The sequence below is a fragment of the Mustela putorius genome, unplaced genomic scaffold, assembly GCF_011764305.1.
Source record: "Mustela putorius furo isolate JIRA1106 unplaced genomic scaffold, ASM1176430v1.1 tig00003834_pilon_pilon_pilon, whole genome shotgun sequence".
NCBI classification, from domain to species: domain Eukaryota; kingdom Metazoa; phylum Chordata; class Mammalia; order Carnivora; family Mustelidae; genus Mustela; species Mustela putorius.
In genome coordinates, this window is record NW_025421987.1 from 25,457,683 (window position 1) to 25,484,882 (window position 27,200).

A 27,200-nucleotide genomic window follows, 5' to 3' on the forward strand; every position below is an offset into this window, starting at 1 on the left:
AAAGATTTTATTTATTTGAGAGAGAGACAGGGAGAGAGAGCATGAGTGAGGAGAAGGGCAGAGAGAGAAGCAGACTCCCCGTGGAGCTGGGAGCCCGATGCCGGACTCGATCCCGGGACTCCGAGATCATGACCTGAGCCGAAGGTAGTTGTCCAACCAACTGAGCCACCCAGGCGTCCCTCATGCTCTATTTTTAAAACCAAAAGCATTTCATGAAAAAACCCAACAAAATAAAACCAAAAACAAAACAATCAGTTATAGAAATCTGGACTCTATTAGAAAGTAGTTCTATATTCTACCCTGTTTCATTTACAAGTTGATTTAATCTAATAAGATGGAAAGAATGTAAGTATTTGCCAAAAAAATGTGGTTAAAGAAGGTAGCAATCAGAAAACTTTTAAACTATTGTTGTTAATTCTAAAAATAACCTAACAGTTTAGCAATTTTGGACATTGCTGCTATGAACATTGTGGTGCAGATGCCCCCCCCCTTTTTTTTTTACTACATCTGTATCTTTAGGTTAAATACCCAGTAGTGCAATTGTTGGGTTATAGGGTACTTCTACTTTTAATGTCCTGAGGAACCTCCATACGGTTTTCCAGAGTGGCTGCACCAGTTTGCATTCCAACCTACAGCATAGGATATCTCTGCATCCTCACCAACATCTGTTGCTTCCTAAGTTGTTAATTTTAGCCACTCTGACTGGTGTAAGGTGATATCTCATTGTGGCTTTGATTTGTATTTCCCTAATGGCTAGTGATGTTGAACATTTTTTATGTGTCTCTTGGCCATCTGTATGTCTTCTTTGCAGAAATGTCTGTACATGTCTTCTGCCCATTTCTTGACTGGATTATTAGTTTTTTGGGGGTGTTGAGTTTGAGAAGTTCTTTACAGATCTTGGATACCAGCTCTTTATCTGTAACATCATATGCAAATATCTTCTCCCTTCCGTGGGTTGCCTCTTAGTTTTGCTGTTTCCTTTCTACATCAAAAACTAATGATGTACTATATGCTGTCTAACTGAACATAATAAATAATAATAATAATAATAATAATAATAATAAACCTAACATATAACAATAATCCCGTCAAAAGGGAATATTTCCCAGGCTCAGTTGTTTGTAAGGCATAAGCAGATGACTCTCAGATTCTAAGGGGTCAGGAGGCAATGAATAAAGTGTTGGTAAATTCCAGTTAGAAAATTCATTAGTATATACCTTGGCTCATTTTATTTCACATGAAATTTTAAACTATTTACTATTTTTTCCTACTAAAAACGCACAAACCTACAAAAGTATGACCACTACAAAATTCTGGACTGGTAAAATCTGAAATAAAGAAGTTTAACATTACTTTTTAAGAATGATGTCATGTTCTACAAAAGAAGTACTGATTATCACTTCCTAGCTGCATGTGTAACTAAGACATATACATCTACTCCCATCAATTTATGGTACATAACAGAGGCTGCCTTAAAGGACTTGAAGCTTTCAATGCAAATATAGATAGGTCTTCTGAGCTTATTGTTCTAAAATTAAAATAACTTAAACATTATTGCCCAGAGTCATGCCACAAATGTGTTTTCCCTAGAAACTGGCTAATGTTAAACAGATTCAAAACCAAGTATTTGGATCACTCACCTATAAAATTTATTTTTCAAGTCCAGTGGTAAATGTTTTTAATTTTACATTTTAGAATGAAAATGTCAGTCTCCTTTATTATTAACTAGATAAAAAGATCTGACTTATGGACTCTGGACCTCTGAATAACTGGTTTTGCTTGTCTCAGTAAGACCAGCAATAACTTGGGAATTTCTCTCAATAGACCTTCTCACGAGTGGTTGCTAATATGAGGTCTAGGACGTCTCTAGGGTCTACATATTTTTTCAATTTTTAAATAAAAGTTTCAATTTCAAGAAAGGATGCTTTCTTGTCAAATGCTTTTTCTGCATATATTGAAAGGATCATGTGGTTCCTGTTCTTTCTTTTATGTAGTCTGTCACACTGATTGATTTGCACATGTTGAACGACACTTATGGCCTAGGAATAAATCCCACTTAGTCATGGTAATTTTTTTAATGTACTGTTGGATCCTATTAGCTAGTATCTTGGTGAGAATTTTGCAACCATGTTCATCAGTGATATTGGTCTGTTATTCTCCTTTTTGGTGGGATCTTTGGTTTTAGGATCAAGGTAATACTTACTGGCCTCATATAAAGAGTTTGAAAGGGGCGCCTGGGTGGCTCAGTGGGTTGAGCCTCTGCCTTCTGCTCAGGTCATGATCCCAGAGTCCTGGGATCGAGCCCCACATCGGGCTCTCTGCTCAGCAGGGAGCCTGCCTCCCCCTCCCTCTCTGTCTACTTGTGATCTCTGTCTGTCAAATAAATAAATTAAAAAAAAAAAAAAGAGTTTGGAAGTTTTTCTTTCATTTCTATTTTTTAAATTTATTTTTAATTTATTTTCAGCATAAAAGTATTCATTATTTTTGCACCACTCCCAGTGCTCTATGCAATTTGTGCCCTCTATAATACCCACCACCTGGCTCCCCCAACCTCCCACCCCCGCCACTTCAAAACCCTCAGATTGGTTTTCATTTCTATTTTTTTAAAACAGCTTGAGAAGAATAGATATCAATTCTTCAAACGTTTGAGAAGAATTACTCTGGGAAGCCCCCTGGCCCTGGACTCTTGTTTATTGGGAGGTTTCTGATTATTGCCTCAATTTCTTTGCTGGTTACAGATCTGTTAAGTTTTCTTATTTCTTCCTGTTTCAGTTTTGGTAGTTGTTACGTTTTTAGGAATGCATCCATTCCTTCCAGCTAGCCTAATTTGTTGGCATAGTCGCCCATATGTTCTAATAATGGTTTGTATTTCCTCAGTATTGGTTGTGCTCTCTCCTCTTTCATTCATGATTTTATTCATTTGGGCCCTTTCCTTTTGTTTTTGATAAAACTGGCTAGCAGTTTATCCATCGTATTAATTCTTTCAAAGAACGAGCTCCTAGTTTCATTGATTTTTCTACTATTCTCTTGATTTGTATATCATTGATTTCTGCTCTAATCTTTATTAATTCTCTTCTCAAGCTAAGCTTAGGCTTTATTTACTATTCCTTCTCCAGCTCTCTTGTTTCTTGAGAAAGGCTTGCTACAGAGGTTCCTCTTAGGACCATCTTTGGTGCATCTCAAAGGGTTTGAACAGTTGTGTTTTCATTTTCATTTGTTTCCATAGGTTTTTTCATTCTTCTTTAATTTCCTGGTTGACCCATTCATTCTTAATAGGATACCTTTAACCTCCATATGTTTGAGATCTTGCCAAATTTCCTCTTGTGATTAAGTTCAAATTTCGAAGCACTGTGGTCTGAAAATAAGCAGGGAGTGATCCCAATCTTTTGGTACCTTTTGACCCCTGACTTGTGACCCAGTATGTGACCTATTCTGGAGAATGTCCCATGTGCACTTCAGAAGAGTGTGTATTCTGTTGCTTTAGGATGGGATGTTCTGAATATTTTGAAGTCCATCTGGTCCAGTGTGTCATTCAAAGCCCTTGTTCCCTTGTTGTGATCTGCTTCAATGATCTGTCTATTGCATAAGTGGGGTGTTAAAGTCCCCTACTATGATTATCAATATATTTATTTTATTTTATTATTAACTGGTTTATCTAATAGGCTGCTCCCTGGTTAGGGACATACATATTTAAAATTGTTAGATCTTCTTGTTGGATAGACTGTTTAATTACCATATAGTGTACTTGCTTATCTCTTTTGGTTTAAAATCTAATTTGTGTGATATATGCATTGCTTCCCCAGCTTTCTTTTGATGTTCATTAGCATGATAAATGGTTTTCCACCTCCTCATTTTCTTTTCTTTTTTTTTTTTTTAAGAATTTATTTATTTATTTGACAGAGAGAGAGATCACAAATAGGCAGAGAGACAGACAGAGAGAGAGATGAGGATAAGCAGGCTCCCTGCTGAGCTGAGAGCCCTATGCGGGACTCGATCCCAGGCCCCTGGGATCATGACCTGAGCCGAAGGTAGAGGCTTAACCCACTGAGCCACCCAGGCGCCCCGCCCACCCCCTCATTTTCAATCTGGAGGTGTCTTTGGGTCTAAAATGAGTCTCTTGCAGACAGCTTATCAAAAGGTCTTGCTTTTTTATCCAATTTGATATCCTGTGTCTTTTGATTGGGGCATTTAGCCCATTTACATTCAGAATAACTACTGAAAGACATGAACTTAGTGCCACCATATTACCTGTAAAGCCTCTGTTTCTGTACATTGTCCTTGCTCCTTTCTGGTCTATGTTAATTTCTGGGCTCTCTCCTCGCTTAAAAGATCTCCTTTAATATTTCTTGCAGGGCTGGTTTACTGATCACAAATTCTTTTAGCTTCCATTTGTCCTGGAAGATTTTTTAAATCTCTACTATTATTTGGAATGACAGACTTGAAGGATAAAGTATTCTTGGCTGCCTGAGTTTCTCATTTAGCTTCCTAAATATATCATGCTTGTCCTTTTGGCCTACCAGGTCTCTAAGGATAAGTCTGCTGCCAATCTAATGTTTCTACCCTTATAGGTCATGGACCACTTGTTCCAAGCTTTTTTCAGTATTTTCTCTTTGTCTCTGAGATTTGAAAGCTTCACTACTCTATGTTGGGTTGTTGACCTATTTTTACTGATTTTGAGGGGGGTTTCTGTTTTTTCTGGACTTAAATGCCTATTTCCATCCCCAGACTAGGAAGTTCTCTGCTAAAATTTGCTCCAATATACCTTTTGTCTCCCTATCTCTGCCTTTCCTCTTCTGGGATCCCAAATATTCTAATATTGTTTCACTTTATGGTATTACTTGTCTCTTGAATTCTCCCCTCATGATCCCGTAGTTGTTTATCTTTTTTTTTCTCAGCTTCCTTATTCTCCATCACTTTGTCTTCTATATCATTAATTCTCTTTCTGTCTCATTTATCCTAGCAATTATAGACTCCCATTTTTTATTGGACCTCATGAATAGCCTTTTTGATTTGACTTGATTGGATTTCAGTTCTTTTATTTCTCCAGAAGGAGATTCTCTAGTGTCTTCTATGATTTTTTTCAAGCCCAGCTAGTATCTTTATATTCATTTTACTAAACTCCAGTTCTGGCATCTTACTTACATCCATATTGATCAGGTCCCTCTTGTTCTCTTTTTTGAGATGAGTTTTTCCATCTTGTCATTCTTGTAGAAAGTGGTCGCTTTTCTATTTGTAGGATTGCAGCAATTCTTTTCTTAGATCCGAGGTTGGGTTTACAGTGTTCTCAATGATTTGACAGCTATCTAGCTGAATTCCCAGGACCAGACAAAACTAAGATCTCCTACTCCCTTTTAAAAAAATTTATTTATTTGAGAGAGAGAGAGAGAAAGACAGCAGAGCAAGGAAGAGAGAACATGAGCGGAGTGGGGGGGAGGCTGAAGCAGGCTCCCCACTGAGCAGGGAGTCTGATGTGGGGCTCAGTACTAGGACCCTGGGATCTGAGCCAAAGGCAGATGCTTAACCAACTGAGCCACCCAGGCACCCCTTTTTTGATGAAAACTCTTCACAGTATAGGGATAGAGGAAACACACCTCAATATTACAAAAGCCATACATGAAAAGCCCACAGTGAATATCATTCTCAATGGGAAAAAACTGAGAGCTTTCCCCCTAAGGTTAGGAACATGGCAGCGATGTCCACTATCACCACCACTGTTCAACAATGTACTAGAAATCCTAGCCTCAGCAATCAGACAACAACAAGAAATAAAAAGCATCCAAATTGGCAAAGAAGTCAAACTCCCACTCTTTGCATATTACATGATATTCTATGTGGATATCCAAAAGACGCCACCCCCAAATTACTGGAACTCATATAGGAATTCAGCAAAGTGGCATGATATAAAATCAATGCACAGAAATCAGTTGCATTTCTGAATACTAATAATGAGACAGAAGAAAGAGAAATTAAGAGTTGATCCCAGGGGCACCTGGGTGGCTCAGTGGGTTGAAGCTTCTGCTTTTGGCTCAGGTCATGATCCCAGGGTCCTGGGATTGAGCCCCGCATCGGGCTTTCTGCTCAGCAGGGAGCCTGCTTCCTCCTCTCTCTCTGCCTGCCTCTCTGTATACTTGTGATCTCTGTCTGTCAAATGAATAAATAAAATCTTTAAAAAAAAAAAAGAGTTGATCCCATTTATAGTTATAATTATACCAAAAACCATAAAATACCCAGCAATAAACCTAACCAAAGAGGAAAAGGATCTGTATTCAGCAAACTATAAAACTCATAAAAAAATTGAGGAAGACACAAAGAAACAGAAAAACATTTCCTGCTCATGGAATGGAAGAACAAATATTGCTAAAATGTCTATGCTACCTACAGCAATCTATACACTCAATGCAATCCCTATCAAAACATCAACTTTTTTCACAGAGCTGGAAAAAATAATCCTAAAATTTGTATAGAACCAGAAAAGACCCCAAATAGCCAAAGTAATGTTGAGAAAGAAAACCAAAGCTGGTGGCATCACGATTCCAAACTTTAAGCTCTATTACAAAGCTGTCATCATCAAGATAGTATGGTACTGGCACAAAAACACACATTTAGAGCAATGGAACAGAATAGAGAGCCCAGAAATAGACCCTCAACTCTATGGTCAACTAATCTTCGACAAAGCAGGAAAGAATGTCCAATGGAAAAAAGACAGTCTCTTCAACAAATGGTGTTGGGAAAATTGGACAGCCACATGCAGAAGAATGAAACCAGACTACTTTCTGACACCATATAGAAAAATAGACCCAAAATAGATGAAAGACCTAAATATGAGACAAGAATTCACCAAAATCCTAGAGGACAAGGCAGAAATCTCTGAATTTAGCCACAGCAACTTCTTGTCAGACAAAAGCAAAACTGAACTATTGGGACTTCATCAAGATAAAAAGGTTCTGCACAGCAAGGGAAACAGTAGACAAAACCAAAAGACAACTGACAGAATGGGAGATACCTACCTGCAAATGTCTTACCAGATAAAGGGCTAGTATCCAAAATCCATAAAGAACTTATCAAAGTCAACACTCAGAAAATAATCTAATCAAGAATGGGCAGAAGATATGAAGACATTTCTTCAATGAAGACATACAGATGGTCAACAGACACATGATAAAATACTCAACATCACAGACACATGATAAAATGCTCAATGTTGTTTGGCATCAGGGAAATGCAAATCAAAACCACAATGAGATATCACCTCACATCAGTCATAATGGCTAAAATTAACAAGTCAGGAAATGACAGATGATGGCAAGGACATGGAGAAAGGGGAACCCTCTTACACTTTCGGTGGAAGTGCAAGCTGGTGCAACCACTCTGGAAAACAGCATGGAGGTTCCTCAGAAAGTTGAAAATACAGCTACCCTACAACCCAGCAATTGCACTATGAGGTACCCACTCCAAAGATACAAGTGTAGTGATCTAAAGGGGCACCTGCACAACAATGTTTATAGCAGAAATGTCCACAGAAGTCAAACTATGGAAAGTGCTCAAAAGTCCATTAACAGATGAATGGATAAAAAAGATGTGGTATATATGTAAAATGGAATACTACTTAGCCATCAAAAAAAGAAATCTTGCCATCTGCAACAATGTGGATGGAACTAGAGGGTATTATACTAAGCGAAATAAGTCAATCAGATGATCTGACAAACTATATGATCTGACTGACTTGTTGAATCTAAGAAACGAAATAGCAGACCACAGGGGAAGGGAGGGGAAAAATAAAACCAAATAAAATCAGAAAGGGAGACAAACTGTAAGAGACTCTCAATCATAGAAAATAAACTGAGGGGAGGCGGGAAAGAGATGGGGTTACTGGGTGATGGGCATTAAGGAGGGCATGTGATATAATGAGCACTGGGTATTATAAAAGACTAATGACTCACTGACATCTACCTCTGAAACTAATAATACAGTGTATGTTAATAGAATTTAAAATTTAAAAAATTAAAAGATAAATAAATCTTTAAAAAAATTTCAATTTCAGAAAGTCTAGCTGGAATTTGATATAATTATACCAACTCAGAGTAAAAATACCAATCCTCTAATAATTACTGCATGTGTTAATAATAGTTGTTTTGTATTTCTTTGGGTAAACAGAAAAAGTTCCTTTCACTGGCAGATATAATCTTTCAAAACTGAGATTTACAGGTAAAAATTAAGAGATAACTGGTAATGGAAAAGACTGGACAGTACTGCTCAAAGATCATTAAAACTAAATGAGAGGAATAAAACCATGAAAGTTATGAAAACTGACACAAAAGTAAAGAGGACACAAGTAAAGTGTCCTAGACACAACGGGGGTATTCAAGGAGTTCTGATTCATACAAGAAGGCTTCTTTGTGTCCAAAGCCTCCTACTACAACTGAAAATCATGTAGGAAGAATCTTAGTATTTTGAAATGTTTTCTTGTAGCAGATAGGTCTGTTTCTCAAGTCTTTAGAAAGGATTAGAATCTGGCTTAAATCTAGAGTTACATTTATAATAAGACCTCTTAATTCAATCATTTCTGACCCAGAGTCCTCCAATAGCCTCTTCACTGGACTCCCTACTATTATTCCTGTCTTCAACCCACTTTTCACAGACCAGAAAAGATGGAAAGAATAAACAAAAACAAGTCCAATCATATCACTACTCAGCTCTAACAGCTTCCGTAACTCTTAGGAATAAGCTCCAACCCTGACATTTTCTACAAGGCCCTGAATAACATGAACTACTCACCAAACAGTCAATTCCACTTTAGATGTGCCAGCTTCCTTTCTTGCTCCTCCAAAGCTTCTTCCCACCACAGGGTCTTTGCATCTGTTATTCTCTTCCCTAGAATAGTTTCCTTTTCCTTCTTGTCCATCTAGAACCTCCCAATTAATCCTTGAGTTCCCTGCTTAAAAGTGACTTCCTGTAAAAGTTATTAGGCTCTTTATAATCTCCCACTCCTCTCAACCTTCTGGCCTATTGTTGGAAGTTTCCCTTCATCATACTTCTTGCCGTAACTGGAACTGAGCTTCTATCATGTGTTTAATGCTTTTTCCCAACCCTGTACTGTAAGCTCCATGAAGGAATAACTGTCTCTTATTTATACTGCTGCTTTCCCAGTGCTAGGCATATTGCAGGAAATACGGCACTGAAGGAAATATAATTTTGCCATGTGTTCTTGCATAAAGGCATGAAGATTAGTCTACCTCACACAAAATCATGACTCTATTAACAATACATAGCATAACATTATCAAGTGTTTGTGAGAGTTTAACAAACAAAGAAGCTGTGTAGCAAAAATTTTCACAATCTTTTTATTCCAAAATACTCTAAATTTCTAACTAGGTTGCTAAGCTGGGGACACATAGTGATGTTCCTTGAAAGTATTCATAGAATTCAGTGTGGCAGCAAAGTTTCCTGGATGGAAACACACTGGCTCTCAAACCAAAGTCAATCAGCATTCAAATGAATGAGTCATTAAAAGAAATTGTGTCTGAAAGGCCACCCAAGAAGAAATGGTAAGAAATTCACCCAGGGTTCTCTTGGATTTAGCCAATTGACTTTTTTTTTTTTTAAAGATTTTATTTATTTATTTGACAGACAGAGATCACAAGTAGGCAGAGAGAGAAGGGGAAAACAGGTTCCCCACTGAGCAGAGAGCCTGATGCTGGGCTTGATCCCAGGACCCTGAGATCATGACCTGAGCCAAAAGCAGACGCTTAACCCACTGAGCCACCCAGGCACCCTGTCAATTCACTTATAACTTCAAATAAAACAAATGCTTTCTAGAGGAAGCAAGTATACACAGAAACCTAAGTAAAAACTCAGGAAATAGGTGTGAAATGAGGAATTCCCATGATTATGCCTTTACTATAAAAAAGTTCCAGACTGGGCGCCCGGGTAGTTCAGCAGGTTAAAGCCTCTGCCTTAGGCTCGGGTCATGATCAATGGTCCTGGGATCCAGCCCCACATAGGGCTCTCTGCTCTGTGGGGAGCCTGCTTCCTCTTCTCTCTCTGCCTGCCTCTCTGTCTACTTGTGATCTCTGTCTGTCAAATAAATAAATAAAATCTTAAAAAAAAAAAGTTCCAGATTATGGTAGATATTTCAAAGAACTTTGGTATCTAAGATTCATGTAAAATAGTGATATAACCACTTGAAATCTGGCAGACATATGTTAAGTCTACAACATACTGATTCTGTTACCTGAGATCGCTGTCAAATCTTAAACTTTAATATAGGACATTCAGTTTTCTGTGGAACAAAAAAGCTCCATAATTTAAATATACAATATAAAATTTTTTTTTTTTTTAATGAAGGGATATTTACTTTCAACAGTGTTAGCAAGGGGCACCTGGGTGGCTCAGCTGGTTGAGCAGCCAACTCTTAATTTTGGCTCAGGTTGTGGTCTCGGGGTTCTGGGATCCAGCTCCATGTTGGGCTCCACACTAAGCAGGGAGTCTGCCTAAGGATTCTCTCCCTCTCCCCTTTCCTGTACTTGCGTGAGCACGCGTGCATGTGCACACTCTAAAATAAATAAATAAATCTTAAAAAAAAAAGGAACCTTCAACTCAATATTTAATGAAGAGAGAAAAGGGAAAATATGAAAAAAAAAATGAACAATTTAAACTGATAGTGAGAGGAGGCAACTCAAGGAGCTTTAGAAGCAAATGAATTGTATATTTTCTATCCTCTCACCTATGAACTCAAGACTTCCAAGAAATAAACCTGAAAGGATGGGAAGCTACCATCATCTCACTCAGTGTTTTCTATCTTACTTACCTGATAGTGGGGAATGAATATGTGTTTGTGGTAGGTGGTAGTGAAAGGAGGAAACTAACATTTGTTTCATGCCTACTGTGTCATGGGCTTACAGACACTACACACATATTAGAGTTAGTCCTTGTAATCAATCCACAGAGGTTACAGAAGTGAGATGACTGGCCAGCAATCACCTGGTGAACATGTGACAGAAGCAGGGGTGTTCCTCCTACAACACCTTGCTGCCTTACTTGCCCTGGTTCTGTCGGAAACATTTTCATTCAGTGTGATGTTTCCAGTTTCTTCCTTTCCATTATTCCATCCAAATAAGTCTTCTTGCTCATTCTCTCAGAGCAATTTTATTAGCTTTCCCACTTTGTTCCATAGCTCAGAAATTAGGAAAAAGTAAACCTTTCTTCGCACAGAACAGCTGCTCCTCTATCACATTCTAAATAAACTGCTAATGATACCTATCGTGTTTATCTCAAACCCACCAGAGCTGAAAAGGAACAGCTTGTACTGCTCTCAGTCATTCTCAGTGCACAGTGTTCTCACACGTAGAAGGTTCTCAATTTTCTCATTTATATAATATAAAGTAACAGCTTTTTAAAAATTTTAAGTTGTCAGCTTAGTTAAATCATTGTTCAGTATCAAAATAATCATCTATTTTCTGATTTAAATGACTGCTTTGTCGGACATATCCTTGCATTAGGAGCACTTCCTAAAACTTTCCTACCACAGTGCTCTTAATAGCAGAGGAAACAAATCCATGCCACAGTAGCCAAAATTCATGAGAGATTTTATTCAAGTCTCACATTTTATTTTAGAAATTCAAGTAAATTTTGCATTCTGTTCCATTCAATAGTCTTGCTTTTAATTTCCCTCCTTGGCACTATCAACAGTAACAATCTAGCCAGTATCTCAGGTTTATTTTGCAGCATCTCAGACAGCATTCCCAAGCATACTTCTGGTGGAGTCAGAATTTATTCTTTTGAGAAAAATGGTAATGTGGTCTTTAACATAGTGCTATGAAATGGTAAGCTGTGGATAATGAAACTATATTTATATGACACATTTCAATAACTGACAGATTTCTAAAACATTATTGTCATTTGTGTTCCAGTCTTATAAAAGTGAAAAATTAGTATTTCCTCTACTGTGGAAAGTGTATGAAACTTATATAATTATTAGTATATGGAATTTATAAAAATTTAATATACTTCTAATTTTTAGAATTCTGAAACTAAACTAATTTTATTCATAAAGTTTATATTTGTGTTATTAACTGCTTAGTCTTTATTCTAATCTCGAATAACAAGTACTAGAAGAAACACTTCATTTTTATTTTTACAAATTGTAAAATGTGGAAGTTGTGACATAAAGTTGAAAATTACCTTGTTTCTCTATAACTGAGTATGAGGCCAAAAATCCTCGTCCAGAAACATGAATCCCACTCATGAACAGCACTGTAATTTCATTGCTTTTTGATTCAATTGAATGATTCATCTGCAACCCCAGACCACAGTATTTGCCTAGGAATGAAGAAAAAAAGATATTTGGTATAACTCTCATAAAGTCAGTAATATTTACAATGAAGGTAAGAAAATCAGAAAAATATACCAAACTGGACATTAAATAGAAAATGATGACTAGAATGTTTAATGATTAAAAATCACATTACTCTGAAGAAAAAACAGCCAAGCAATAACTGTACATAATTCAAAGGGAAAAAAATGGTATAGGCATCAGTGATCTTACAAGGTTCAATTTCTTGTGAAAGACATTTCTTGTACACTCTTAGAATAGTGAGGAATTAAAAAAAATTTATCTTAAAGCATTTCATGCATGCAGGTGCATGCATGAAAATTAAATAAGCAAATGTATAGGTAATCAGTAATTTTCTAACATACTCCCCACTAGGTGCCCCTAGATTCCTGGGCTTAGGGTACCCCTTAAACCTTTTTCAGACTCCCCTCAATTCTTCTTCCAGGGATGACTGAACTTTAAGTCAATGCATTTAGGTAATCATGCACAGTCCTACAACTTTAACTATGCTTTGACAATTCACATACACCTCTACCCAAAACTTTTTTCTTGAACTTTAGGTGTATATATATCCAACTGCCAGCTTTTTTCCTTTATGTTTAACAGACATATAAAAAGCATATCCTCAATATAGATTAATAAAAGGGAAAAAGAATAAAATTAGAGCAAGATTTCCACCAATAACTAACAAAAATGCATTTTAAAAAAATATTTTATTTATTTATTTGACAGACAGAGATCACAAGTACGCAGAGAGGCAGGCAGAGAGAGAAGAGGAAGCAGGCTCCCTGCAAAGCAGAGAGCCTGATGTGGTGCTCAATCCCAGGACCCTGGGATCATGATCTGAGCTGAAGGCCGAGGCTTTAACCCTCTGAGCCACCTAGGCACCCCCCAAAATTTTAATTTTTCTTAAGGCATTCTCTTAAGTGCCTGGTAACCTAACAAATTCTGAATAAAGAATAACATTCCAAAAATGTTTTTGGTTGTGGCAACACCATTCTAGAATAAGAATAATGTGTCCTTCCAAAACCACCATTTTCAAGGACTATGTATGTTTTTGTGAATAAAATATCCTAAGCAATCAAGGAAAGCCCAACAGAACTGGTACGGGAGTTTAACAATGTCACAGGATCAATATAAAAAACCAATTATATTTCCACATACTTGTCACAAATACTCTGAAATGAAATTTTTAAAACTTCTAACAGCATCAAAAATATTAGACTATTTGGGACAAATTTTTAAAGAAGAAATTCAAGGGATGCTGGGGTGGCTCAGTCAGTTAAGCATCTGAATCTTCATCAAGGTCATCTCAGGGCTGTGGCATCAAGCCCCCTCCCTATTGGGCTCTGCCACATGGTGGAGCCTGATTAAAATTCTTTCTCTCTGCCCCAATCCCCAGGCTCATGGCACGTTAAAAAAAAAAAAACAAAAAAAACCTCAAAACCAGTACACCACAAAACAGAAACCACTGCTGAGAAAAATTAAAGGAAAACTAAATAAAATGGGAAACAGACCAACTTCATGAAGTGAAAGACTCAATACTGTTAAGATGTAAGTTCTCCCTACATTGATCTATTGATTCAATGTAATCCCCACCAAAATCCTAGTTTTTGGGGGAGGAGTCAAGATGGCGGAGAAGTAGCAAGCTGAGACTGCTTCAGCTAGCCGGAGATCAGCTAGATAGCTTATCTAAAGATTGCAAACACCTGAAAATCCATCGGCAGATCGAAGAGAAGAAGAACAGCAATTCTGGAAACAGAAAAACAACCACTTTCTGAAAGGTAGGACCGGCAGAGAAGTGAATCCAAAGCGACGGGAAGATAGACCCCGGGGGGAGGGGCCGGCTCCCGGCAAGCGGCGGAGCAACCGCGCACAAAATCAGGACTTTTAAAAGTCTGTTCCGCTGAGGGACATCGCTCCAGAGGCTAAACCGGGGCGAAGCCCACGCGGGGTCAGCGTGGCCTCAGGTCCCGCAGGGTCACAGAAGGATCGGGGGTGTCTGATGTCGCAGAGCTTGTGGGTATTGGAACGGGAAAGCCGGCTACAGAGACAGAGCTGACAGTAAGCTCGCAGCTCCGTGTTACCTTGAACCGGTCGCAGGCTCGGTGAGCTCGGAGCGCGGCCGGAGGTCAGGCAGACGGGAGTAACTGGGCGCTGTTCTCTGAGGGCGCACTGAGGAGTGGGGCCCTGGGCTGTCGGCTCCTCCGGGCCGGAGACCAGGAGGCCGCCATTTGTATTCCCGTCCTCTGGAACTCTACGGAAAGCGCTCAGGGAACAAAAGCTCCTGAAAGCAAACCCGAGCGGATTACTCACCCCGGCCCCGGGTAAGGGCGGTGTAATGGGTAAGGGCGGTGTAATTCCGCCTGGGGCAAAGACACTTGAGAATCACTACAACAGGCCCCTCCCCCAGAAGATCAACAAGAAATCCAGCCGAGACCAAGTTCACCTACCAAGGAGTGCGGTTTCAATACCAAGGAGAGCAGCAGAATTCCAGAGGAGGAGAAAGCCAAGCACGGAACTCATGGCTTTTTTCCTGTGATTTTTTTTTTAGTCTTGCAGTTAATTTAATTTTTTCTTTTTCATTTTTTTTTTTTCTCGCCTTCGGGTAAAATTTTTTTTTTAACTGTTACCTTTTTCTTTTTTAACGATTTTTTACTAGTTTATCTAATATATATATATATTTTTTTACATTTTTCTTAGGTGTTTTCTTTTTTTAAAAATTCTTTTCTTTTCTTTTCTTTTTTTTCTTTTTCTTTTCTTTTTGTTTTTTTCTTTCTTTCTTCCTTTTTGAACCTCTTTTTATCCCCTTTCTCCCCACTCACGATTTTGGATCTCTTCTAATTTGGTTAAAGCATATTTTCCTGGGGTTGTTGCCACCCTTTTAGTATTTTACTTGCCCCTTCATTTACTCTTATCTGGACAAAATGACAAGACGTAAAAATTCAACAAAAAAAAAAGAACAAGAGGCAGTACCGAAGGCTAGGGACCTAATCAATACAGACATCGGTAATATGTCAGATCTAGAGTTCAGAATGACAATTCTCAAGGTTCTAGCCGGGCTCGAAAAAGGCATGGAAGATATTAGAGAAACCCTCTCGAGAGATATAAAAGCCCTTTCTGGAGAAATAAAAGAACTAAAATCTAACCAAGGTGAAATCAAAAAAGCTATTAATGAGGTGCAATCAAAAATGGAGGCTCTAACTGCTAGGATAAATGAGGCAGAAGAAAGAATTAGTGATATAGAAGACCAAATGACAGAGAATAAAGAAGCTGAGCAAAAGAGGGACAAACAGCTACTGGACCACGAGGGGAGAATTCGAGAGATAAGTGACACCATAAGACGAAACAACATTAGAATAATTGGGATTCCAGAAGAAGAAGAAAGTGAGAGGGGAGCAGAAGGTATACTGGAGAGAATTATTGGGGAGAATTTCCCCAATATGGCAAAGGGAACGAGCATCAAAATTCAGGAGGTTCAGAGAATGCCCCTCAAAATCAATAAGAATAGGCCCACACCCCGTCACCTAATAGTAAAATTTACAAGTCTCAATGACAAAGAGAAAATCCTGAAAGCAGCCCGGGAAAAGAAGTCTGTAACATACAATGGTAAAAATATTAGATTGGCAGCTGACTTATCCACAGAGACCTGGCAGGCCAGAAAGAGCTGGCATGATATTTTCAGAGCACTAAACGAGAAAAACATGCAGCCAAGAATACTATATCCAGCTAGGCTATCATTGAAAATAGAAGGAGAGATTAAAAGCTTCCAGGACAAACAACAACTGAAAGAATTTGCAAATACCAAACCAGCTCTACAGGAAATATTGAAAGGGGTCCTCTAAGCAAAGAGAGAGCCTACAAGTGGTAGATCAGAAAGGAACAGAGACCATATACAGTAACAGTCACCTTACAGGCAATACAATGGCACTAAATTCATATCTCTCAATAGTTACCCTGAATGTGAATGGGCTAAATGCCCCTGTCAAAAGACACAGGGTATCAGAATGGATAAAAAAACAAAACCCATCTATATGTTGCCTCCAAGAAAACACATTTTAAGCCCGAAGACACCTCCAGATTTTAAAGTGAGGGGGTGGAAAAGAATTTACCATGCTAATGGACATCAGAAGAAAGCAGGAGTGGCAATCCTTATATCAGATCAATTAGATTTTAAGCCAAAGACTATAATAAGAGATGAGGAAGGACACTATATCATACTCAAAGGGTCTGTCCAACAAGAAGATTTAACAATTTTAAATATCTATGCCCCCAATGTGGGAGCAGCCAACTATATAAACCAATTAATAACAAAATCAAAGAAACACATCAACAATAATACAATGATAGTAGGGGACTTTAACACTCCCCTCACTGAAATGGACAGGTCATCCAAGCAAAAGATCAGCAAGGAAATAAAGGCCTTAAATGACACACTGGACCAGATGGACATCACAGATATATTCAGAATATTTCATCCCAAAGCAACAGAATACACATTCTTCTCTAGTGCACATGGAACATTCTCCAGAATAGATCACATCCTCGGTCCTAAATCAGGACTCAACCAGTATCAAAAGATTGGGATCATTCCCTGCATATTTTCAGAACACAATGCTCTAAAGCTAGAACTCAACCACAAAAGGAAGTTTGGAACGAACCCAAATACATGGAGACTAAACAGTATCCTTCTAAAGAATGAATGGGTCAACCGGGAAATTAAAGAAGAATTGAAAAAAATCATGGAAACAAATGATAATGAAAATACAACTGTTCAAAATCTGTGGGACACAACAAAGGCAGTCCTGAGAGGAAAATATATAGCGGTACAAGCCTTTCTCAAGAAACAAGAAAGGTCTCAGGTACACAACCTAACCCTACACCTAAAGGAGCTGGAGAAAGAACAAGAAAGAAACCCTAAGCCCAGCAGGAGAAGAGAAATCATAAAGATCAGAGCAGAAATCAATGAAATAGAAACCAAAAAAACAATAGAACAAATCAACGAAACTAGGAGCTGGTTCTTTGAAAGAATTAATAAAATTGATAAACCCCTGGCCCGACTTATCAAAAAGAAAAGAGAAAGGACCCAAATAAATAAAATCATGAATGAAAGAGGAGAGATCACAACTAACACCAAAGAAATACAAACTATTATAAGAACATACTATGAGCAACTCTACGGCAATAAATTTGACAATCTGGAAGAAATGGATGCATTCCTAGAAACATATAAACTACCACAACTGAACCAGGAAGAAATAGAAAGCCTGAACAGACCCATAACCAGTAAGGAGATTCAAACAGTCATTAAAAATCTCCAAACAAACAAAAGCCCAGGGCCAGACGGCTTCCCGGGGGAATTCTACCAAACATTTAAAGAAGAACTAATTCCTATTCTCCTGAAACTGTTCCAAAAAATAGAAATAGAAGGAAGACTTCCAAACTCATTTTATGAGGCCAGCATCACCTTGATCCCAAAACCAGACAAGGATCCCACCAAAAAAGAGAGCTATAGACCGATATCCTTGATGAACACAGATGCGAAAATACTCAACAAAATACTAGCCAATAGGATTCAACAGTACATTAAAAAGATTATTCACCACGACCAAGTGGGATTTATTCCAGGGCTGCAAGGTTGGTTCAACATCTGCAAATCAGTCAATGTGATACAACACATCAATAAAAGAAAGAACAAGAACCATATGATACTCTCAATAGATGCTGAAAAAGCATTTGACAAAGTACAACATCCCTTCCTGATCAAAACTCTTCAAAGTGTAGGGATAGAGGGCACATACCTCAATATCATCAAAGCCATCTATGAAAAACCCACCGCAAATATCATTCTCAATGGAGAAAAACTGAAAGCTTTTCCGCTAAGGTCAGGAACACGGCAGGGATGTCCATTATCACCACTGCTATTCAACATCGTACTAGAGGTCCTAGCCTCAGCAATCAGACAACAAAAGGAAATTAAAGGCATCCAAATCGGCAAAGAAGTCAAATTATCACTCTTCGCAGATGATATGATACTATATGTGGAAAACCCAAAAGACTCCACTCCCAAACTGCTAGAACTTATACAGGAATTCAGTAAAGTGTCAGGATATAAAATCAATGCACAGAAATCAGTTGCATTTCTCTACACCAACAGCAAGACAGAAGAAAGAGATATTAAGGAGTCAATCCCATTTACAATTGCATCCAAAACCATAAGATACCTAGGAATAAACCTAACCAAAGAGACACAGAATCTATACTCAGAAAACTATAAAGTACTCATGAAAGAAATTGAGGAAGACACAAAGAAATGGAAAAATGTTCCATGCTCCTGGATTGGAAGAATAAATATTGTGAAAATGTCTATGCTACCTAAAGCAATCTACACATTTAATGCAATTCCTCTCAAAGTACCATCCATCTTTTTCAAAGAAATGGAACAAATAATTCTAAAATTTATATGGAACCAGAAAAGACCTCGAATAGCCAAAGGGATATTGAAAAAGAAAGCCAACGTTGGTGGCATCACAATTCCGGACTTCAAGCTCTATTACAAAGCTGTCATCATCAAGACAACATGGTACTGGCACAAAAACAGACACATAGATCAATGGAACAGAATAGAGAGCCCAGAAATAGACCCTCAACTCTATGGTCAACTAATCTTCGACAAAGCAGGAAAGAATGTCCAATGGAAAAAAGACAGCCTTTTCAATAAATGGTGCTGGGAAAATTGGACAGCCACATGCAGAAAAATGAAATTGGACCATTTCCTTACACCACACACAAAAATAGACTCAAAATGGATGAAGGACCTCAATGTACGAAAGGAATCCATCAAAATCCTTGAGGAGAACACGGGCAGCAACCTCTTCGACCTCTGCCGCAGCAACATCTTCCTAGGAACAACGCAAAAGGCAAGGGAAGCAAGGGAAAAAATGAACTACTGGGATTTCATCAAGATCAAAAGCTTTTGCACAGCAAAGGAAACAGTTAACAAAATCAAAAGACAACTGACAGAATGGGAGAAGATATTTGCCAACGACATATCAGATAAAGGACTAGTGTCCAGAATCTATAAAGAACTTAGCAAACTCAACACCCAAAGAACAAATAATCCAATCAAGAAATGGGCAGAAGACATGAACAGACATTTCTGCAAAGAAGACATCCAGATGGCGAACAGACACATGAAAAAGTGCTCCATATCACTCGGCATCAGGGAAATACAAATCAAAACCACAATGAGATATCACCTCACACCAGTCAGAATGGCTAAAATCAACAAGTCAGGAAATGACAGATGCTGGCGAGGATGCGGAGAAAGGGGAACCCTCCTACACTGTTGGTGGGAATGCAAGCTGGTGCAGCCACTCTGGAAAACAGCATGGAGGTTCCTCAAAATGTTGAAAATAGAACTGCCCTATGACCCAGCAATTGCACTATTGGGTATTTACCCTAAAGATACAAATGTAGTGATCCAAAGGGACACATGCACCCGAATGTTTATAGCAGCAATGTCCACAATAGCCAAACTATGGAAAGAACCTAGATGTCCATCAACAGATGAATGGATCAAGAAGATGTGGTATATATACACAATGGAATACTATGCAGCCATCAAAAGAAATGAAATCTTGCCATTTGCAACAACATGGATGGAACTAGAGCGTATCATGCTTAGCGAAATAAGTCAAGCAGAGAAAGACAACTATCATATGATCTCCCTGATATGAGGAAGTGGTGATGCAACATGGAGGCTTAAGTGGGTAGAAGAAGAATAAATGAAACAAGATGGGATTGGGAGGGAGACAAACCATAAGTGACTCTTAATCTCACAAAACAAACTGAGGGTTGCCGGGGGGAGGGGGTTTGGGAGAAGGGGGTGGGATTATGGACATTGGGGAGGGTATGTGCTTTGGTGAGTGCTGTGAAGTGTGTAAACCTGGTGATTCACAGACCTGTACCCCTGGGGATAAAAATATATGTTTATAAAAAATAAAAAATTTAAAAAAAAAAAAAATCCTAGTTTTTTTTCTTTTTAGAAATTAACAAGTTGAGGCTAAAATGTATATGGAAATGCAAAGACAGAGAACAGCCAGAACTGTGTAGTGAAAAAGACAGTTGAAAAACTACTATAACCTGACTTTAAACTTATTATAAAACCACAGTAATCAAGACAGTGTACACTGTAACAGCAAATCTAGATCTGTATCTAAATCTTTATTTATGTTTATGTCTACACCTGTATCTCCACATATTTCAGTAGAGTAGAACAAGAGTTCAGAAATAAACCCACATATGTGGTCAACTGATTTCTGACAAAGGCATGAAGGTAATTTGATGGAGAAAGGATAACTCTTTCAACACGTATACTAAACTAGCTGGATATAAATATGCAAAAACAAATGAACTTAGAACTTTACTTCAAGTCAAAATGGATCACAGACCTAATTATAAGAGCTGAACTTACAGAACTCTTACAAGAAAACACAGGAGAAATCTTTGTGAATTTGGGCTAGGCAAAAAGTTCTTAGATCCAACACCAAAAAGCAAGTCCATTAAAGAAAAAAGTGAGTAATCAGCACTTAATCAAAATTTAAAATGTTCCCTCTTCAAAAGACACCAGTAAGAAAATGAAAAGACACAACACTGACTGGGAGAAAACATTCACACAACGTTAATCTGATAAAGAACCCACAACTCAAACAATTTCACCTTAGAAAATGGGCAAAAGATTTAAATAGCCACATCTGTAAGATTTTATTTATTTACTTTGAAAGAGAGAGGAGGAGAGCATAAGCAGGGGCAGAGGGACAGGGAGAAGCAAGCTCCTCACTGAGCAGAAGACCAACAGAGGGCTCCATGCCAGGATGCTGGGATCATGGCCTAAACTGAAGGTAGATGCTTAACCAACTGAGCCACCCAGGTGTCCCAAAGAGCCACATCTATAAAAAAGACCTACCAAATGGCAAATAGATACATGAGAAGATGCTCAAGAGCATTAGCCATTAGGGAAATTAATATTAAAACTATGAGATCTCATGACATTCTCACTAAAATGGCTATAATCAAAAAGACTGTTAATACCAAATATTGGTGAAGATGTGGAGAAACTGATATCTTCAAACACTGATGGTAGGAACTGTAAAATGGCATAGCCATTTCTGGGAAGCAATTTGGTAGTTTGTTTTTCTTTCTTTCTTTTTTCTTTTTTTTTTTAAATTTTGTTCATTTATCTGACAGAGAGAGAGAACTCACAAGTAGGCAGAGAGGCAGGCAGAGAGAGATGAGGAAGTAGGCTCCCTGCTGAGCAGAAAGCCCAATACAGGGCTGGATCCCAGGACCCTGAGATCATGACCTGAGCCAAAGGAAAAGGCTTAACCCACTGAGCCACCCAGGCATCCTATTTTGGCAGTTTCTTAAAAAGTTAAAATTTGTATATATTATCTCACATAATCTAGCAATTCCATTTCTGTTATTTATCCAAGAGGAAAGAAACCACATGTCCACAGAAGGGTTATTCAAATGGTCACAGCACCATTGCTCATATTTGCCCCAAACAAAAACAACTTAATTGTTTATCAACTAAGAGAAAAAAAAATGTGGTATATATTCATATAAAGAACTACTACTCACCAAAAGACAGAAACGAACTAATGATACATGCAGCAACATGGATGAATCTCAAAAACATTACGCTAAATAGAAGAAACTATTTATGATCTTTCTAGAAAAGATAAAAAAATTTAGAAATAATACATCAGTGGCTACCTGGGACTGGAGGTAAAGTGCACACATGGGCACAAGGGAACTTTCTGGTGTGACAGAGTTTTCACTAAAATGTGAACTCACATTTTAAAATGTGATGTTGCACAGCTATATAAATTTACTGAAACTCATCAAACTATGCATTTAAAAATAGGTGAATTTTATGGTATGAAATAATAGCTCAATAATAAGGTTTTCAAAAGAAATATAAACATTGTCTTTTTGTATAAACCATCATCTTGTAATACTACTTTTGCCCTAAATTGAATTATTTAAACCTATGCAACCTTAATTTTGAGATAACTGCTAAAAGCCTACTCTTTCCATTTTACTCTATAACTGTTTTTTATTGAATATAAAGGAGATCATGCTGTTATTAAACACTTCTCCTTGCAGCGCTAAGTGTCAACTCCATTACTGGGAAGTAGTGTGTGGAAGAAGGCGGCATGGGACAAAATGGAGGACCCAGATTCTATACTGATTTCACCTCTAACAAGAAAGTGTTATTTTGGATTGCCACCAATGTTTAATTTTCAGATTTTTCAGCTGTCAGCAGCTTGGAATAGATAGCTGAAGGCCATTTTCTGCTCTGACTCTGTGGACTTTTTTTTTTCTTTTTTTTTTGCATAAAACAGTTGATCGTCTCTGATAATACACATTGTTTCATAACTTTTTTTTGAAGATTTATTTATTTATTATAGAGGAGGGGAGAGCTCACACACACACACACACACAAACACACACACACTAGAGAGGGAAGAGGGGAAGCGGGGGAGGGAGAGACAGAGTCTCAAGCCGACTCCATGCTGAGCCAGAGCCCCACTCTGAGATCATGCCCTGAGCAGAAAACAAGAGTCGGACACTTTACTGCCAGAGCCACCGCGGAGCCCCAGCTTAACTGGTTTTTAAGTGGCAGTATGGCTCTTCGGTCATTATACAGAACTTTTAAGAAAAGGTTGCAAACAAAAAACTAACAACCAAAAGAACTAATCTAAAAATAACAATGAATATACTACATTTATTCAATTAAAAAAAAAAAACACTTAATTTGAAAGCCAAGAAGATTCAGTCTACAACTTCTCGACTTATTTAGCATTTAGTAAATCAATACCAAACATCAAGGCATGTGCATGAGCACACACACTGTCTTAGGTAATAAGGTATTCAATATATGTCTTCCCTCCTCCTTTATTTCTTTAAAAACACCTGTGGAGGGGCTCCTGGGTGGCTCAGTCATTAAGCGTCTGCCTTCAGCTCAGGTCATGATTCTGCATCTGGCTCCCTGCTCTGCGGAAGCCTGCTTCTCCCTCTCCCACTCCCCTTGCTTGTGTTCCCTCTCTCCCTCTCTTTCTGTCAAATAAATAAATAAAATCTTTAAAAAACAAAAAACACCTGTGAAAAAGAAAAGGCTTCCTAGTCCTAAATATGGCATGCAATTTAAATAAAAATTAGTATTAACTTTAAATAAAAAAAATATTAAAAATTTTAAGTCAAGCAAAGTAACATTCAAAAAGTCCTATAACAGTTACTATCACATATATAAAAAGAAGAGATGATTAAATCTTCAGACTTTTTTCAATACTAAGTAACTAAAAAACAGACCAGTAAATAGAATAAATATTAAACAGTTTATTTTTGAATACTAAATATTTTCAAATAATGACTTAACAATAAAAACAGTAGTATAAAATTGATGTTATTCCACCTTACCTTAAATATAAAATATCTGAAACTATAATTTATTAGCAAAGCCAAATGTGTGCAGAGCCAGTGCCTATCACATTAAATCGTAAGGCCAAATGGGAATCAGTAAAGGCAAGAGAAGTTTTACCAACTAGAATCTCTACATAAGTCAGTTAACACTTGTAAACATGAACAAGTTTCATCTGGGCTCACCAGCACTAGCTGTTCCTTGTCACTTAAGGACCTACGTATATGTGTGATTTTATTACAAGGCTGATTAAGGCCCTCAATACAAATAATGACTTTTCAGATACTCTTAGGTACAAATGAAAAAGATCCTACTTAAAGAATATTATCTTGCCATGCAAAGTTGTCTTTACAAAAATATTATCATGTATACTAATGCTAGGAAATTCCAAATTATTAGATTGAACTGCTCTAAAAAATTTTAAAAACTGACAAAAATATATTCTCAAAATAAAATAATGTTTAAAAAAGTTTGTCCAACCCTTCAATATGGACAGAATAATAACGATATTTCCTATTAGCAAGTACACAGCTTTACTCCTGTTTCTTCAGTCATTTGGAGTTACCTTGTCCTCTGAAATGTGAATAAATTCAATCTGTGGTAGAAATAAAACTTTTTAAGAAACTTCCTTCTGTGAAACTCAAAAGGCAGTAAGTGCTAAAAGAACAAACAATCTCAATTTAAAAAAAAAAAAAGAGAGAAAGAAAAGAAGAGTACAGTGGCTAATTTCATAGGTGCTTAAGCGAGCTCAATATATACCAGATAAACACCTTCCCTCACATCTTATAGCCAGTCAAAATGAATGTCTCTCTCCTCACTTGGTTACACTTTCATCAAAGGTTTTAACCATTATAAAGTAATGCAAGCACCTAGCAAAATACTCTGGGAAAGACGAAGAAAATTCAATCCCAGTCTGGGCAATGTATCTTAATCTGGGCAACATACTAGGTACTTCTTCACTTCCATTTTCCTAGTTTAGCCATTCAAAGGTACTCCTAAATCATCATAAATCATTTAATTGTTAACAATTATAGGTTCTACTGATGGCTCTCAAACCCCACCAATATGTCTAGAAATTTCTCATGGACAAAATAAGAATTTCAAAAAATAGTATATGGATATATACACAAAATTATAAATAAAAAAGTTAATCAAGTATTTGATTAATCAATCACCATAAGACCTATGAAACATTGATTTTAGTCTAAAAGAATCCAAGTGCCAGGCAAATAAAAATGTTTTTGAAAAATCATTACCCTTAGGAAACTACAGTAAGAAGAAAAGATCTAAGGATTAGAGCAGAAACCAGTGAAATTAAAAACAAGAAATCAATAGAGAAAATTAATAAAGTCAAAGGCTGGTTCTTTGAAACAAAATTCACTAAGCCTCTAATAAGGCTAATTAAAGAAAAAAAGAGGACACAAATCACTAATATCAGAAACGCAATTGTTGACACCACTATAGACCCAATGGTCATGAAAAGATAATAAAGGAATAGTACCATGAACAAATCTATGTCCACAAATTTGTTAACCTAGATGAAATGAACAGGTCCCTTGAGACACACAATTTGACAAAACTCAAAAAAAAAGAAATAGACAATCTGAGTTTTTATTTTATTTCTATTTAAGAAATTGAATCAATTAATAATCTTTCAAAAGAGAAAGAACCAGGCACAAATGGGTTCACAGATTATTTTTACCAAACATTTAAAGAAGAGTTATACCAATTCTCTGCAATCCCTTTAAGAGGACAGAAGCAGGGGAATACTTCCTAACTCCTTCTATAAGGCTATACCATTAAACCAAAATCAAACATACTTCGTAAATGAATACAGGTCATTATTCTTCATGGAATAGACATGAAAACTCGTAACAAAATATTAAAAAATCAGGAGCGGCTGGCTGGCTCAGCTGGAAGGAACAGTATGCAACTCTTAATCTTGGGGTTGTGAGTGTGAGCCCCATGCTGGGTGTAGAGATAACTTAAAGATAAAAATCTTTAAAATCTAACAATGTGTTAAAAAGAACTATACACCATGATCAAGTGTGATTTATCCCAAATATGCAAGATACGTTCAACATTTTAAAATAATGTAATCCATCCCACATCAACATGCAAAAAAAGGAAAGTACTGTGATCAAATCAATAAATGCAGAAAAAGCATTTAACAAAATCCAATATCCATTCATGACATAAACTCTCAGTGAACTAAGAATAGAGGGAAACTTTCTTAGTTTAATGAAGAATATTTACAAAAAAAACCCTAAGCTGATATCATATTTAACAGTAAGAAATTTGAAGCTTTTCCTGTAAGATCAGAAACAAGGCAAGAATGCACCCTCTTACTACTTCTCTTTTACATCATACTAGAAGTATAAGTTAACACAGGAAGATGGGGGGGGAGTACAAGATTGTATAGGAAGAAATAAAATTGTTCACAAATGATGGGATTATCTACGTAGAAAATCCAAAAGAATTGAAAAAAAAAAAAAACCCAACCCTCCTCTATTAAGCAATTATACAAGGTTGTGGAATACAAGGTTAATGGATAAAAGTGCTCCCCTATATAATGACAATAAAAAACTGGAATTTGAAATTAAAAACACAATACCATTTACATTAGCAGCCCCCAAAATGAAATAGTGGTAAGTCTAATAAAATACGTGCAAGAACCATGTGAGGAAAACTAAAATATTCCAAGAGTGAAATAAATGGAGAAATGTTCCATGCTCAATGACAGGAAGACAATATACTGTCAAGATGTCAGTTCCCGCCAACTTCATAGATTGAATGCAATCAAAATCAAAATCCTAGCAAGCTGGGATAATTGGATATTTGCAGGTAACAGAATGAAATTAGACTGCTATCTCATATGACTCACAAAAATTAACTCAAAATGGATTAAAGATTTAAATGTAAAACCTGAAGCCACAAAACTTCTAAAAGAAAACATAGGAATAAAGTTCCTTGACATGGGTCTCGGTGATTTTAATGACACCTAAAGCACAAGAAACAAAATAAAAGATAAATAAGAGGGTCTATATCAAACTAAAAAGTTATACAGCAAAAGAAACCATCAACAAGGTGCAAAGACACCCTATGGAATGGAGACCATTCCAGTGACCAACCATTTATTTGTTAAGGGGTTAATATCCAAAATATAGAGAATTTATATGACTCAAAGCAAACAACAATTATAACAACAGCAAAACGCAATTAAAAAATGGGCAAAGGACTTGAACAGGATTTCTCCAAAGAAGGTACAAGAAAGGCCAACAGGTACCTGAAAAGATGCACAATGTCATTAGTCATTAGGGAAATGAAAATGAAAAACGCAATAAGGTATCACCTCATGTCTCTTAGAATGGTCATCATCAAAAA

At 37.2% G+C, this 27,200-nt stretch overlaps 1 protein-coding gene across 1 annotated transcript in view; it reads right to left on the minus strand.

Annotated features, from left to right (window-relative positions):
• The window catches only part of DCBLD2 (discoidin, CUB and LCCL domain containing 2), a 105,262-nt gene that overhangs the window by 33,289 nt on the left and 44,773 nt on the right, over positions 1-27,200 (minus strand). The window contains exon 3 of the mRNA XM_004771915.3: positions 12,181-12,318. Within this exon, the coding sequence (XP_004771972.1) occupies positions 12,181-12,318 (138 nt within the window). The remainder of the gene's footprint in view (positions 1-12,180; positions 12,319-27,200) is intronic.